Raw genomic sequence first — 13415 nt, 5'->3', positions numbered from 1 at the left:
AAAATGTTAAACGTGAGTGAGGCACGGAGGCTGCGACAGCTGGCATAGAACTGACAGAACTGAGTTCACCGGAAAACACACACAAAAAAACAGAAACGGAACAGCAAAGCACTACATATATACTACGTGCTGTAAAACCAACACAAAAGGTGAGGGACAGAGGACAGCGAAACGGAAACGCTTGTCAAATGTCATTAAAATGCAATAAAAAGACAGGAATTAATGCTAAAACGGGCGACACGCGGAAGTGCACATGTACAAGCTTGCTAAAAAATCATAACAGCAGATTCAGAGGGATAAAGTAAAAGTGAGTATTGACAAAAGTGAAACAGAAAAAATCAAGAAACACGGCTATAAAGCACGTGGATGGCAGCTGTGGCCTACCCGCCGCGGTGGCTCAGGACCTAAGGCTATCGGCAACTGAGCCGGATTTCCCGGCTTCCAATCTGGCCACGTTTCGATGCCGGCTAAACACAAAAGCCGCCAGTGTGTTGTGCTACGATCTCCAGGTGGTCGAAATTATTCTGGAGACCTCCACTACGGCACCTCTTTCTTCCTTTCTTCATTCACTCCCTCCTTTGTCCCTTCCTTTACGGCGCGGTTCGGGTGTCCACCGACGTACGTGAGAAAGTTACTGCTTTATTCCCTTTCCTGAAAACCAATTTTCTTTTGTTTTCAGCAGCGGTGAGTTTTTTTTTTCTTACGGTGTTATTTTTATTAACAATACGGCGTGTTTCGGCGAGTTGGCGTATTCGGCGTATTAGGCGATCATATGTTGCAAACGTAGCCCAACAAAACAGATCGCACTGAAGTCCTTGTCTCGTGTCTTCTTCAAGACCTGGGAGGGCTGTGCGACCGTGCTGCGCTCGGAGCACCACCGGCCGGGCTGCCAGTGTTATGGACGTCAGGAATTTAAACGCTTCAGTATAGTGGGGTCGTGCGGGGAACCAGGGGCATGCTCCGAATACCTGATAACAAAGTTTTTCTCTCTCTTTTCTTCACTGTCCTTCATATTTGTAGCGCTTGACTTGCAAGATGTTATTCTTTTTATCTTGATGCAAGACTACAAAATCTAAGTCAGCAATGAAATACCTCACATATTTCACATATCATTTTCAGTCGTTTGCAGTCGTCCCTATATTACAGGCCCTCTTATTGCGACATTATTTCCCAACTTTCGGTTCGTTCATGCGGAAACTCGCTCTCTTAACGATGGACCACGCGAAAATGCTCAGAGCCTATTGAGGTCCATGCATTCTTGGCGCGTCAATATGAAGAGCGATGACAACAAAGTGTAAGCTCCCAAAACGAGATGTTTCTTTTCCTCTGCTTTCAGTGCTGGATACTAACAAAAGAAAGCGCGAAAGTGGTCACGCCAGAATGATGCCTCTGTTTTTGTGGTTTCATGCTTTCCAGCGTCATGGTGAAATTCGACGCTCCTTACCATCTTGAATAAACAGCGCGAACGAAGACGAGCACAAAAGACAAGAAAATGGACGACACAGCGCTGTGTCGTCCATTTTCTTGTCTTTTGTGCTCGTCTTCGTTCGCGCTGTTTATTCAAGATGCTTAACCAACTAGCCCGCCAAAACGTGTTAACGCTCCTTACCATTTGTCACAATGCGTGAATAGTTGCAAAATAAATGCTCTCTGCGGCCCGTGTTAGTTTGTAAGCCGTCTTCAGCAGCTATCGCCCAACTTAGTACAGATGTTCTAGAGGTTTGTGGTATATGAGCAGTCGTAGTACAGGACACCTCTTCGCGTCATTAGACGGCATCATGAGAGTCATATGCCACTCAGCCGCTTCAGACTACACTACATTATGCTAAGATAATGGCAGTTACAAAAACTCACTTGGAGCTGCCACGAATTTGTCTAGTTACCACTTCACACCCCATCACAATGCTCAGAAGTGCACCTTGACCACAAAAACTTTTTTGTTTGTCTTCATGATTCGTTATTAGGGACGACTCGCTTCATGAAAAGTTCTTCTCGTGTTAACCATAATGGACATATTAACGAAGCATGCCTGTATACCTAACTAATCCCTAATGATGTCCGTATTTAAGCACTGACGGTGATGACCGCACTTCCACAGAAGATAACACATCCTCCTGTTGAATCAACGGCTAGTGGAAATCGACTCATTTGACATAAGTGCGCACGCAACACCACGTATCGCCGTTCACTATTTGACGCCGAGCTACTGCCTCATGCACACTGCCCGAGGGCCTCCGAAAACAAAAAAAAAGTGTTGTAACGGTACGGTTTCTCTTGCCCTTCTACATATTTGGTAGCTGTCGCTTGTGAAGTCATAACTGTCAGCTACTGCGTGATATAACTCCACGGCTTTGGTACTAAAGCCCACACGACCAAAGTCCAATAAACAAGCGCAGAAACGAATAGAACTAGGCCTTTTAAATTGTGGGCCTGTTGTTATGAGGAATGCCGTAGTGCAGGGCTTGAGATTATTTTTATAATGCGTGGTTCTTTAATGTGCGATGACAACGCACAGCACATGGGCGCCTTATGCTTTTCCCCTACATCGATATGCAGCCGTGGTTGTAGGGATCGCATCCACGTCCTCCGGCTCAATAGCTGAGAGCAAGGAATCGTTACCAAATTCGGTGTCAGGTCGGGAAACAAACAGTTCCGTGTGTGTATTATTTCTCCTTGGTAATTCTGCTTTGTTAGCTCTCTTTAGCATGTAGAAATGTTGTGTCTTTCTCGCTCCTTCGGAAGCAAGGAGTCACTGCGATAGCTGCACTCTCCCCTCATCTCCCTTTCTTTGCTCTTCCTCTAAGGCTTGATGCCAGGACAACATAACGACCGATGAAACATCATCCGCAGCACCGACTCACCAGTCCCTCATGGCACAGCTAAGTACGCGTCTGCTAATCATTTCTTCGTTATGCCTCCTCGGCACTCTCTTACGGGACTGGTGACCAGCCGCTTCTTATATCTGTTATGACTCAGGACGAGCTGGTCAACACCGTCCTTTAGCGTTAAAAGGGGAGTTTTTATTTACTACGTACTACCCATACAACGACGGTGAGTACAAGTCCCACGAAGAATAAGCCGCACACAGCTATCGTTTGAAAAAAAAGAAAAACAGTAGTAACATTTCGAACGCATCATCCTCATCGCAAATCATGCAGGCAAGAAGTGGTGCTCACGCAATCAAACTCACCGAGGCCTGCTTGGCTGGCGAGCACTTCGTCGCTGACCACCGCTGCCCGGGCAGCGATCACGGGAAAGCGAGTGGAATACCGCCTCAAGATGGGACTGTAGCCGAGCCAGGCCATTACAACCGCACGCTGCCGACTACCTAACCAACAACACGAGAGTTTAATGCGCGAATGAAGGAGCTGGGTGCTCTTGCGGAGCAGTACAGAGTGTGGTGCGGGACATGTGTTTCCGCTCCTTGTCCCAGCTGCGGGCATGCTACCGTGCCAGGAAATGCGCGACAGCCTGGCGAACATGAAATCAGAGCCCACTATGTGCACGACGAACAGTAGATAAGGCATGTTTCAGGCATTTTAAGTCATGTTTTAAGTTCAGATAAGGCATTTATTTATTCATTATTTACTTATTTATTTAATTTACGCAAATATTGATTTAAAAGCACTGCTGCACATACAAACCCAGTCAATGTAGCAACGAAGCACTGCAGCAGGAAACGCTGCATATGAATACAGAAACATGCGAAAACATGTAAGCCTTTCAACAAAAGCAGTAATTATTGCTGTAGTTTCCCTATACACCAATATACCGAGGAATTCTGGACAAGCGCATGTTTCAATTGGAAGTTATTTATGAATGAAATGTTTTCATATGTCGTAAGATTCCAGTAAACAGTAAATATAGCCGCAGATATCCCCTCTGCAAGCTTACAGTTTCTTGCTATAAACGTTTTCGCTATTGTCAAAAAAGCTGCTTAATGGAGCGGCCTCCCATGAGGAGGGGGATGGGTTGAGTATGGGGGAAACTGCCATTGGTTGGAGGAATTCCCACAGGTACTGCATGAGGGGGGTCTTGGCCGCCCCACACGGTGAGCAAAGTGGAAGAGTCAAGGTAGGGTGGTAGCAAAGAAGGAGGTAAGGTGGGATGTAGCAGTTTGTCGGCAGTTGCACCAGACCACACTGTATTGTGATACAGTGTACTGTGAGGTGGTTGGGGGGTGAAGCGGCTGTTTTTGTAAAGAATGATGATTTGGTGGTATGTGAGTAGAGCCCGCGAGGTTTCCCGCGTGGTTGTGGGTGTCCGATATTCCGGGGCCCGGAGGGATTGTTCTCGAGACAGCGCTTGAGCGCGCTGATTACCGCGGATCAAGACATGCCCAGTAACCATCACCAGGGTTATCTTTTGGATAAGCTTGTGTCCTGATGCGAGAATGCGTCGGGTGGTTGTTGTCATAATGCTTTGCTGATGGTTAAAGTACGCACCTTCGGAGTCGGTGCCGATTTCAGTGACGATGGGATCTTGCGTACCGTATAAATTTCTACCTCCGGAAGGTTGCTCGCATGGAGAGTGGCTGCAGCCTCGATAGTGCCATCCTGTTAGGCGGTGATAGGGATATAATAGCCTGGTAGGGTGTATTGAGCTGTGTCCACGTAGAGAATGTATGATCTGCCTGTGTAGTGTTTGCGGGAATAGACTGGACGCACTCCTTTACCTCTTTCCAACGGAAGCTCTTTCGAGAACCGCCGTCAGTCACCCTCCCACCTGTTTGTCCTACTTCGGCCTAGAGTCGCCATTATTGGGGGGTTATTTTTCCGAGAGATCATGAGCGGGAAATGAACGGAGAGTCGGCCACTGGCCCGGGAAGCCGCAAGGCGCGCTTAGTTTTCCACCGTGCCCTCGACCTTTAGCAGGGTACTATGAACAAGCGTGGTTAAACGCACTCCTTTGGTATATTTGCTCAAGCCTTGGCCCAAGCACTGCCCTGTCGCCCTCCTGTGCGGAGTGCCTTAGTTGGCTAGTCTCCGTCTCCGCTGGCTGCTGCCGGGGGCGACACGCGATGAGCAATCAGTGAGTGACCTGTGTGACCAAGACTCGTTTCCCGCATTCCTCATCCTCTGAGCTCCACTGGCCGGCGAGCTCCCACAGCACAGCAGCAAAACGACTGTGTAGATGCTTGCGCGTGCGATGCTGCCCGCGCGCTTTCGAGTGCTCAAGCTCGGATATGGGTTCGGATGAGGTCTGAGCATAAGTGCCATGTTTTCCAATGTAGTTTACTGTGGCATAAACACTCGTGGTCTAATTTAACTGTTTTAACTTGCATGGCCTTTCCTTTCGCTTTCTTTCCCTACCCTTCTTCGGAGCAACAGCGCATGTGTGACGTCCGCAGCGGGTGACCGTTTGTGCCTGATGAATGTTGCTCCAGTTGCGAACTGCCTATATTTAGAAACTTTGAATGTGTTCGCTGAAACACCCGCTAGGACAAAAACAGAACATCTTAAGCGAATTTCGTCCGACCAAGAACTGTTCCAGTCAGGTAATGAATAGCTGCGAACCATATCTGAAACTTTTCCTCGTGGCATGTGGCGGTTGCAGTTGTCAAACGAAAGGGCATTGAAGCCAAGCTCGAATTACATCCGAAACATTACAGAGAATGCTGCCAACTTTCGATTGCAATTTGAAAGCAGCTTTTTACTGTTGTTTCCTTGTAACTGAAACTGTGCCTGAAATTTCCATGAATTCTGACCTAATTTATGCACGCATGATGGCTGCATTATTTTTCGTCTATATTTTGTGCTCTTAAGCACTGTCTAGATTAACGAAGACTGTCCTGTGCTATGTGTAGTACTTGGTGGTTGCGTAGATCTCTGTTGCGGAGTTCGTACTGGCAATGACTAAGTCGTGTGCCGCATTGGGTGGTAGGTTTGGTAACGAGGCCGCTATGGAAGCACGCCGCAATTCTGAAGCAGACAGACCATAGTGACCCGGCGAGGGCTCTTTCATTGCTACGAGAGAACGGACACGTGGCATCAGCTGATTAGTGCCACCGTGAAGGCGACGATGAGCGGGCACTGCCACGGCACGGAGCTGCAGCGCTAGGCCAGCACATGTACAACGGGACAACGGACTATTTTGCTTGGGGTTGGCACCCATGGGAGTAGTCGTTGCACAGTAGTAGTAGCGCAATAGTGTCCTCCTTGCTTGAACCTCGAACCCTTGGTCCCGAAGGCGGAAACGATGCTGTGTGAGCTCCGCCTGATCGCTTGCACGTCTTGTGAAAAGCAGGTGTGACAATCCAATCCGGTCAGATTTCTGACTGTCTTGCGCGTTCAAATATGCGAAGGCATGGCAACAACAGACCGACCACTTCTTCCATCAGGGGCAACCATGAAGCCGCCATTACGCCTGTGATCACGGCTTTGGGCTGAAACCTATATTATTCATTTCAGGAAAGAAAGTCGTGCTGCCATTTGAAGTAAGCATTTTCCTCCTCCTCCAGAAAAACACACCCATGCGCAGCATGATGTAAGCGAACTCCGCGTTACATTTTCGCGGAAGCTGCGTACCGTGCCCCGTTTTAGAGCCGCTACATTTACGTAACTATTTTAAGACAAAAAAAAAAGCCTTTCGAGTTTCCTCCTCAAATCAAATCAATCATGTTAGAGCGCCGCGGCTCATTCGGTAAGCAGAGTTTCTGCTTACCGAATGCTTACCGAGACATATTTAACGATAACTCCGACTTCTAAGTACCTCTAGTGCCAACCATTAGAGAGAGGAAAGGAAGAACGAGATTATAATGTAGCGATTATAGGAAACTATAACAGTAAATTGCAATTTATTGCACGAATTCCAACGAAAGTAAAGGAACATTCAAGCATAAGGTTATCATGTGTCGAATTTTTAAAGCGGTGAATGATGAAGTCATCAGCAAAAAGTTATCAGCAAGAAGATATCTCAGTGGGTAGCCATCTATGTATGATAAAAATAATAAGGTGCCAAGAACACTACTAAAAGGCACACCTGGTGTTGGGTGAAAAAGTGAGAAAGCGAAACTGTTAACTGCCGTGTACTGCTGGCGAAAAGATATAAATGTACGAAGCCATGACTCTATGAAAGAATATAGGTGAAGTGCAGGCAATTTTGACGAAAAGCGGGTGTTAAAAACGCGGTCGGAACATTTGAAAAGTATAAAAAGAGGCAGCGTATTTGAACGTTAGGGTTCATGTTCAATTCTAATTCAGGGATGAACTCCACTTGTAGTTACGAGTCAAATGAAGATCCTTTCCGGAAGTCCTACTGCTTAAGTAAGAAGAAAATTACAGTTAATCAGTTAATCAGTTAAGCAGTTTACAGTTAATCAGGCAAGCTATAATGCGCTGGAGTAATTTGCACGTTATGCAGGTTTGAGAAAAGATGTGAGAGTTTTATGCTCAATTTCTGTTTCCATTTTTAAACTTAAGGATCGTTTTGGCGATTTTCTGTACTCTAGGGAGCAAACCATTTGATATAGACTTCTGAAAGATGGGGCACAAAATTCTGCTAAAAATGAACGAAGTGTTACTGAATGTCTTGGATTTATTTTGCCTCTATGAGCTGCCATTGAGGCCTGTGGATGTGCTTTCGGTGGTTGTGACTGTGTCACCCTTCCAGTCAGCCACCTCCGCAGTCATCTCAGCCATCCGGTGTGTTGGGATGTCCGTGTATAACGTTTCTCCAACGTTGCCATAGATAGAGTGCCAGACTTTTGCGCTTGCCTTGAGTCTTCCGTCGTCGCATTGCGGATGCATATTTCTCAGTATTGGGTGTTGGTGTGGTTGACTTTTGATTCCTCGGCAATGGTTTGAGATTCGCGGAATTCATTACTGAAGGTTGGGTACCCACTTAATGCAGTACATGCTTGCCCTTTCGGATGCGTTTGGTCAGTTGTATTTCTTTCAATTAGCTTATCGACTGCATTATGATTGCCCAAGTGTAGCAGTCTCCTGGTTGCGGTGTAGAAGAGGATGCCAGCTGCCATTTTCATTGCTAAATGGATCAGATTGTCGGGGGCATTGTGTGTAAGATATCTTTTAATACGGATGTGGATGTTTTAAAGGATACTTATTCTTTTTGGATGACAACGGCGGTTCGTCATTCTCCTTGACATGTGAATTATCTTGCTTTTTTACAATCTTCGTAGCGCAGTGGTGCAAGGGGCTTTCTCAATCGCCTACACATGTCCGAGTAATCCGGGCCTGGCCACCTTGTTAACGGGTTCTCCTTCGTAACTGACTTCTAGGGTTCGATCTGCTATAGGGTTCGTCCTCGCCTTGCACTTTTTCACACTATGTCAGAGTCTTGGATGGCGCAGTTAAGCCTCCAGCTCGTTCATTGTTCTGCACAGTGTGCACAGCTCCCTGCAGTTGGTCACGAATCTCCAGCTGGCCAGATAACGATAGCGTTTATATAAAATGAGTGTCGAATTCTTTAAATACCATCTAGCAAAGGGGACAAATGGCTCATGGCTATTTTTAACGACGTGGACAAGAGGACTGACCTTTGTGGTGTTCAATTCCCTGCGAGGGGAACCGGATCGGATTTCATGTCTCCTACACCGATGGTGGCTGCTCTGTTCTCGAAGAAAGCTCTAATGCCATTATAAGTCCTTCGGTCGCATTTGGTGGTCCCTAGGTTATCTAAAATAAGCCTTAATTCACACTGTCAAAGGCACCTTTTAGATATGAAGCAAGGATTGCCTTTATCTGGTCGTGCTAATTTTGTAAATAAGTTCATTTATTTGTAGAAGGGCGTCCTGCGCGGCCAGACCTTGTCGGAATCCAAACATCGTGTGCTGGAACGCTCCATACTTCTCCAAGTAGGGCTGCAGCTTCCCTGCACCCGATGTAAGGGAGATGGACCTCTAGTGGGTTAATGGCGGTTGTTTACCCGGTTTAGGCATCAAGGTTATTTACTCATATCTCCACACTTGTAGGGTTGTTCCCTGTGACCATTAATGCGTAAAGAAGGTATTCGTTTTGTAGCGTGAGCCACACTGGCCCTGGATGAGTAGTTTCGCGTAAGCATGGATGAGCCAGCCTGCGCATGAGCGAAGAGCGAGTGACGTCACAGCTGCGCAGATGGTGCGCCGGAGCCGACAAGAAGACCGAGAGGAAGATGATGAACGACGGCCAGGCTACAGCCATGGATTAGGAAAGAAAGCCGCTGCTGAGAAGAAAAGTTGAATTTGCCGGACCCGAAGTGGTTGCCCGGCAGTTAGCGGTTAACGAGAGGAAGAACGAACAGGCTAAGGCCAAACGCACAGTGGAGACGCCAAAGCAACGAGAGGAACACCTAACAAAGCGGCGTCGCCAGGAGGCTCAGCGGCGTGCCTAGGCCTCTCAGCAGCAGCCTCAAGACGATGTCAAAACTCGCCGATCGCCGGTCTATAAGGTGAAACTCAGTGAAAGTGCCAGTTCGAGTCCGGCCTTTCAGGCCGACTTTGTGACCAATCCGTTTTGGTATGTGTGCGACGTGTGTGGAAGACTATGGCACTTAAAAGACTTGACGCCGGTATGGAGCGACATGAGTGAAACGTTGAGTTTGGCGGCGTCTGAGTGGGGCGAAGATGGTGGAGCCGTGACGAGGGTTTGTACGGCTTGCAAGAACTGTCTCGTTAAGCAACGAACCTGTCACTACCGCCACTTAGCTTAAAGCACGGTTGGGGTGTCCACTGTTCTAAGAGAGCAGTTATGCGCCTTCCCGCTGGTTCAGGTGTCCACCGAGATGTGGACACCTCGCCCTCACTTCACGCTGCTCGTATATCCTAGCGTAGCAGAGCTAAGCCACTGCCAATATTTTTCCAGAGTTTTCTCCTTGAGTTCGGGTCCTCTTATTAAAACAGACGCAGAAGGTAACCATGGCCTACCCTATTCAAATCTATGCCTATATTAGAAATATATTCGTGAACACTCAGGTCACATTCGGTTTTTTTACATAATGTTTCACTTGCAATATTTCATTCGTTCATCGAATGCAATAGCAGTATATTTGATTCGCTTTTTCATTAAAAATTATCCATATTCGCACTCCTATTCTTTTGTCCTTAGAGATAGGAACCCGAGGAACCTAATTGTGATCAAGATTATTTATCAATTTTTTAAAAAGCACCCAGTTGGGCTTAACAGACCTTTCGTCAGATGCGAGAATGGACGTTTCAATAGAAAAATTCACGGGGGGAACTTTGTTGACCTAAAGGGTGGTGAGCCGAAAGCCTTAAGCGCGGTGTTGCTGCTTGTGTCATTGATGTGTGGTTAAGATGTTCATTAAGTACACAATTGCTTGTGAATCATAAATGCTGGAGATACTGGAAGGCATTTGGGAGGCATCCGTCTGATTCGATGCCTTTCTGCAAACTCCCTCTATACTCCCTCTCCAGCGTCCTAGACAAAGAGAACTACTTATGCGTTGCAATGAAGTAGCGCAGCCATTAGCACGCTCGGCTGCGGAACGAAAAGATGGTTGTTCGAATTCCATCTTGCACAAAGATTTTTTGCTGGTCTGACTAGAAAAGCGCGACACCTCTTTTGTCAACCTTCTGTCGACAACGATGAGACATTAAAGGCTTTCGCCTTAATATTCAAAGTGGCAGCCGTAATTGAGGCAGTGCTATAATTAAAAAAGTCGGCAGTGGCTTAGCTCTGCTATGCCAGGACATACGTAGCGTGAGCAGTGACGTCACGTGACTCTGCGCCGGCAGCAGCAGCTGCAGCGGCGCGCCCGGCGAGGCGTGCCAGGGGTGCGCAGTGACGCTACTTACTCCTCGCGCATGCGCGGTATGGTTGACGAAGGGAGCACGCAAAACGGCGAGACTGTGGACAATGTAGCCCACGCTACAAACGGTGTTAAGTTTGGCAGATCACTCAACACACATCCACTGACGCATCCACCACTGAGCACTGTAAATTTCTTTTTTTTTGATAAGACACACTTTGATATACTCCCTCTCTGAGCGAGCAACCACACCACTGTGTCTAACAGCAAGGGGAAAGAGGGCCTAGTTATGACATACATGCGGGAAGCCAACAGTCACCGAAGCCAAGAAGTATAGGGATGCTCCTTTTTAATTTGTGGCGCTTATCGATGGGAAATCAAAAGGCAATTATACTGAAGGTAAATTATTAGAAGGCAGAAAAAAAACCAAGCAGGAGGCGCTTGATCTTGCCACGGAACTCTGATGTACACGACGCCGCAAACAGAGAGTAGCCACGACATTTGGGAAGAGTACCCCATGACCCATGACAGTATCTGACTTCCACTATGAGGACCAGTAAGTGATTCATGCCTGATGCGGCAAATCCACCTGCGGCTTAATAGCTGTGTCATCCCGGACCAGCTGTTACGTTAATTCTCGACAAACAACTAATTTTCCAGATTAAATAGCCGGTGGCATGCAGAGGTAGCAAAGCCGGCAGTGAACCAAACAGCGGCCGCTGTGCGTGAGAGCAAAGCTCACTGTAGTTAGTCGGCCAGCACCCGACGCCTTAGAGGAAAGTGCCCTTCAGAATCATGACCGCTGAGTGACGTATCCCTAAAGTGGTTCCAAACTGCCCCTAATACCATGTCATAATTTATACATCAGTATAAATAATTTGTACACTTTATTCACCATCAGGGGAATATAGCAGTGCTCGACTGAAATTTATTAAGACGAAAGCCTTTAATGCCTCATACTGTCGTTAGCAGACGCGTCGGCAGCCGTGTCGACAGGTTTGTCCGCCTTTCAGCGTCACTGCTTAAAAAGAAACTGCGCCGAGGGTGGGAATCGAAGCAGGGCCTTTGGCATATGAAGCGGAGACGCTACCACTCCGCCACGAAGGCTGCAGGTTCAAGCATGAATAAAGGCGCATGTAGTGAATGCATGGGTTTCATAAATACAATAAAAGAAATAAAGTCAGTAGAATGGAAAATAAAAAATAAAAATAAGAAAATAAACAAAAATAAAAACAAAAAATAAGATGTCAAAATAAAAATAAAAAACAGTAAAAAGAAGAAAAGAAGCAAAAATAAAAATAGAAAATATGAGAAATAACAAGTAAATAAAAAAAAACTGCGCCAGGAAACGCTTTCACCTTGCAGCACATTAGAGAGCCAAAGTGCCCTCTGAATTTTTTATTTTGCGCTCAGGGTACGCAGTACATCATAGAGGGGAGGGGCGAAAAGAATAACAGAAGACAAAAAGCAAGTCATGCAAAAAGTTGAACTGATATTACAAAATACATAAAACGAATAACAAAACTTTTGAGCAAAAATAAAGAGGCAACCACGAAAACTAATGCATACACAAAGTAATGGTCCCTGAACTGTAACATAGTAGCGCAAGTGGAAAAAGGAAACTAAAAATATAATTCACAACGAGCATGGTAATTACACATAAGATGTGAATCGTGAAAATAACCTATGAATTAATATCTTCACCAGCGGTACCAAAATTCTCAGTCATAGTTATGCTTGTAAGTGGTGCAGGTAAATTACAACAGTCGTTGCTGGTCTGGAGAAGGAATGAGCACGACTAGCTGAATGTGTTCCAGTGTGGAAAGCTTCGTATTTGGCGGTGGTTAAGACGACATGAAATGCGCGGTGGCGGTTGGGCCTAAAGTGAACGTAAGTACGAGTTGTGATAAAATATTTTATGAAAAGTACTCAGGAAAGATAATTTTGTGCGAGTGGACCACAGTGGTGGTGTCAACTCGGTGACAACAGTGAAGAAGTGACATTATGAGAACAAAAGTAACTGCGCAAAAGGACGGGACAAGAGAAAGAGAACCACACGGGACAAACGCAGACTGACTACTGATTTATTCCACCTACTCCTCTTTCCTTCAGCAGCAAAGCGCATGCGCACCAACCACAAAAACAAAAAACAGAAGCGACACTCATCTCGTGGAATCAAGGAACTCGAACTCCTTGCGGTACAGGTGTACTGAAGCATCGCTAATGCACTTATCAGGCCCTAACCTCGCGATTTCCAAGGCCTCGATAATTTCTCGTTCTTTCTTATCCCTCGAGCGTCCGATAATCTTAGTCCTATCGAAAAGCGGATTACAAGCGGATTACAAGAACGAGAAATTATCGAGGCCTTGGAAATCGCGAGGTTAGGGCCTGATAAGTGCGTTAGCGATGCTTCAGTGCACCTGTACCGCAAGGAGTTCGAGTTCCTTGATTCCACGAGATGAGTGTCGCTTCTGTTTTTTGTTTTTGTGGTTGGTGCGCATGCGCTTTGCTGCGGAAGGAAAGAGGAGTAGGTGGAATAAATCAGTTGTCAGTCTGCGTTTCTCCCGTGTGGTTCTCTTTCTCTTGTCAATAAGCAAAAGAAGGTTGAGTGTGGCATTAACCACAGGAATAAGTTCGTCCAGTGTACATGCAATGTAATTTACCAGATTCCCCTGAGTTGTGGTAGGTTCTACATAGGGCAAACT

At 46.4% G+C, this 13415-nt stretch overlaps 1 protein-coding gene across 1 annotated transcript in view; it reads right to left on the bottom strand.

Annotated features, from left to right (window-relative positions):
- LOC149347291 (uncharacterized) overlaps positions 1-3341 on the bottom strand; it is a 54040-nt gene extending 50699 nt beyond the window's left edge. The window contains exon 1 of the mRNA XM_089586987.1: positions 3191-3341. Within this exon, the coding sequence (XP_089443113.1) occupies positions 3191-3305 (115 nt within the window). The 5' untranslated portion in view covers positions 3306-3341. The remainder of the gene's footprint in view (positions 1-3190) is intronic.
- Between the last annotated feature and the right edge of the window lie 10074 nt (positions 3342-13415).

Source organism: Amblyomma mixtum, chromosome 4, assembly GCF_055824585.1.
Source record: "Amblyomma mixtum isolate Tamu chromosome 4, ASM5582458v1, whole genome shotgun sequence".
NCBI classification, from domain to species: domain Eukaryota; kingdom Metazoa; phylum Arthropoda; class Arachnida; order Ixodida; family Ixodidae; genus Amblyomma; species Amblyomma mixtum.
Note: the sequence above shows the minus strand (reverse complement) of the source record. Positions and strands in the feature narration are given on the sequence as shown.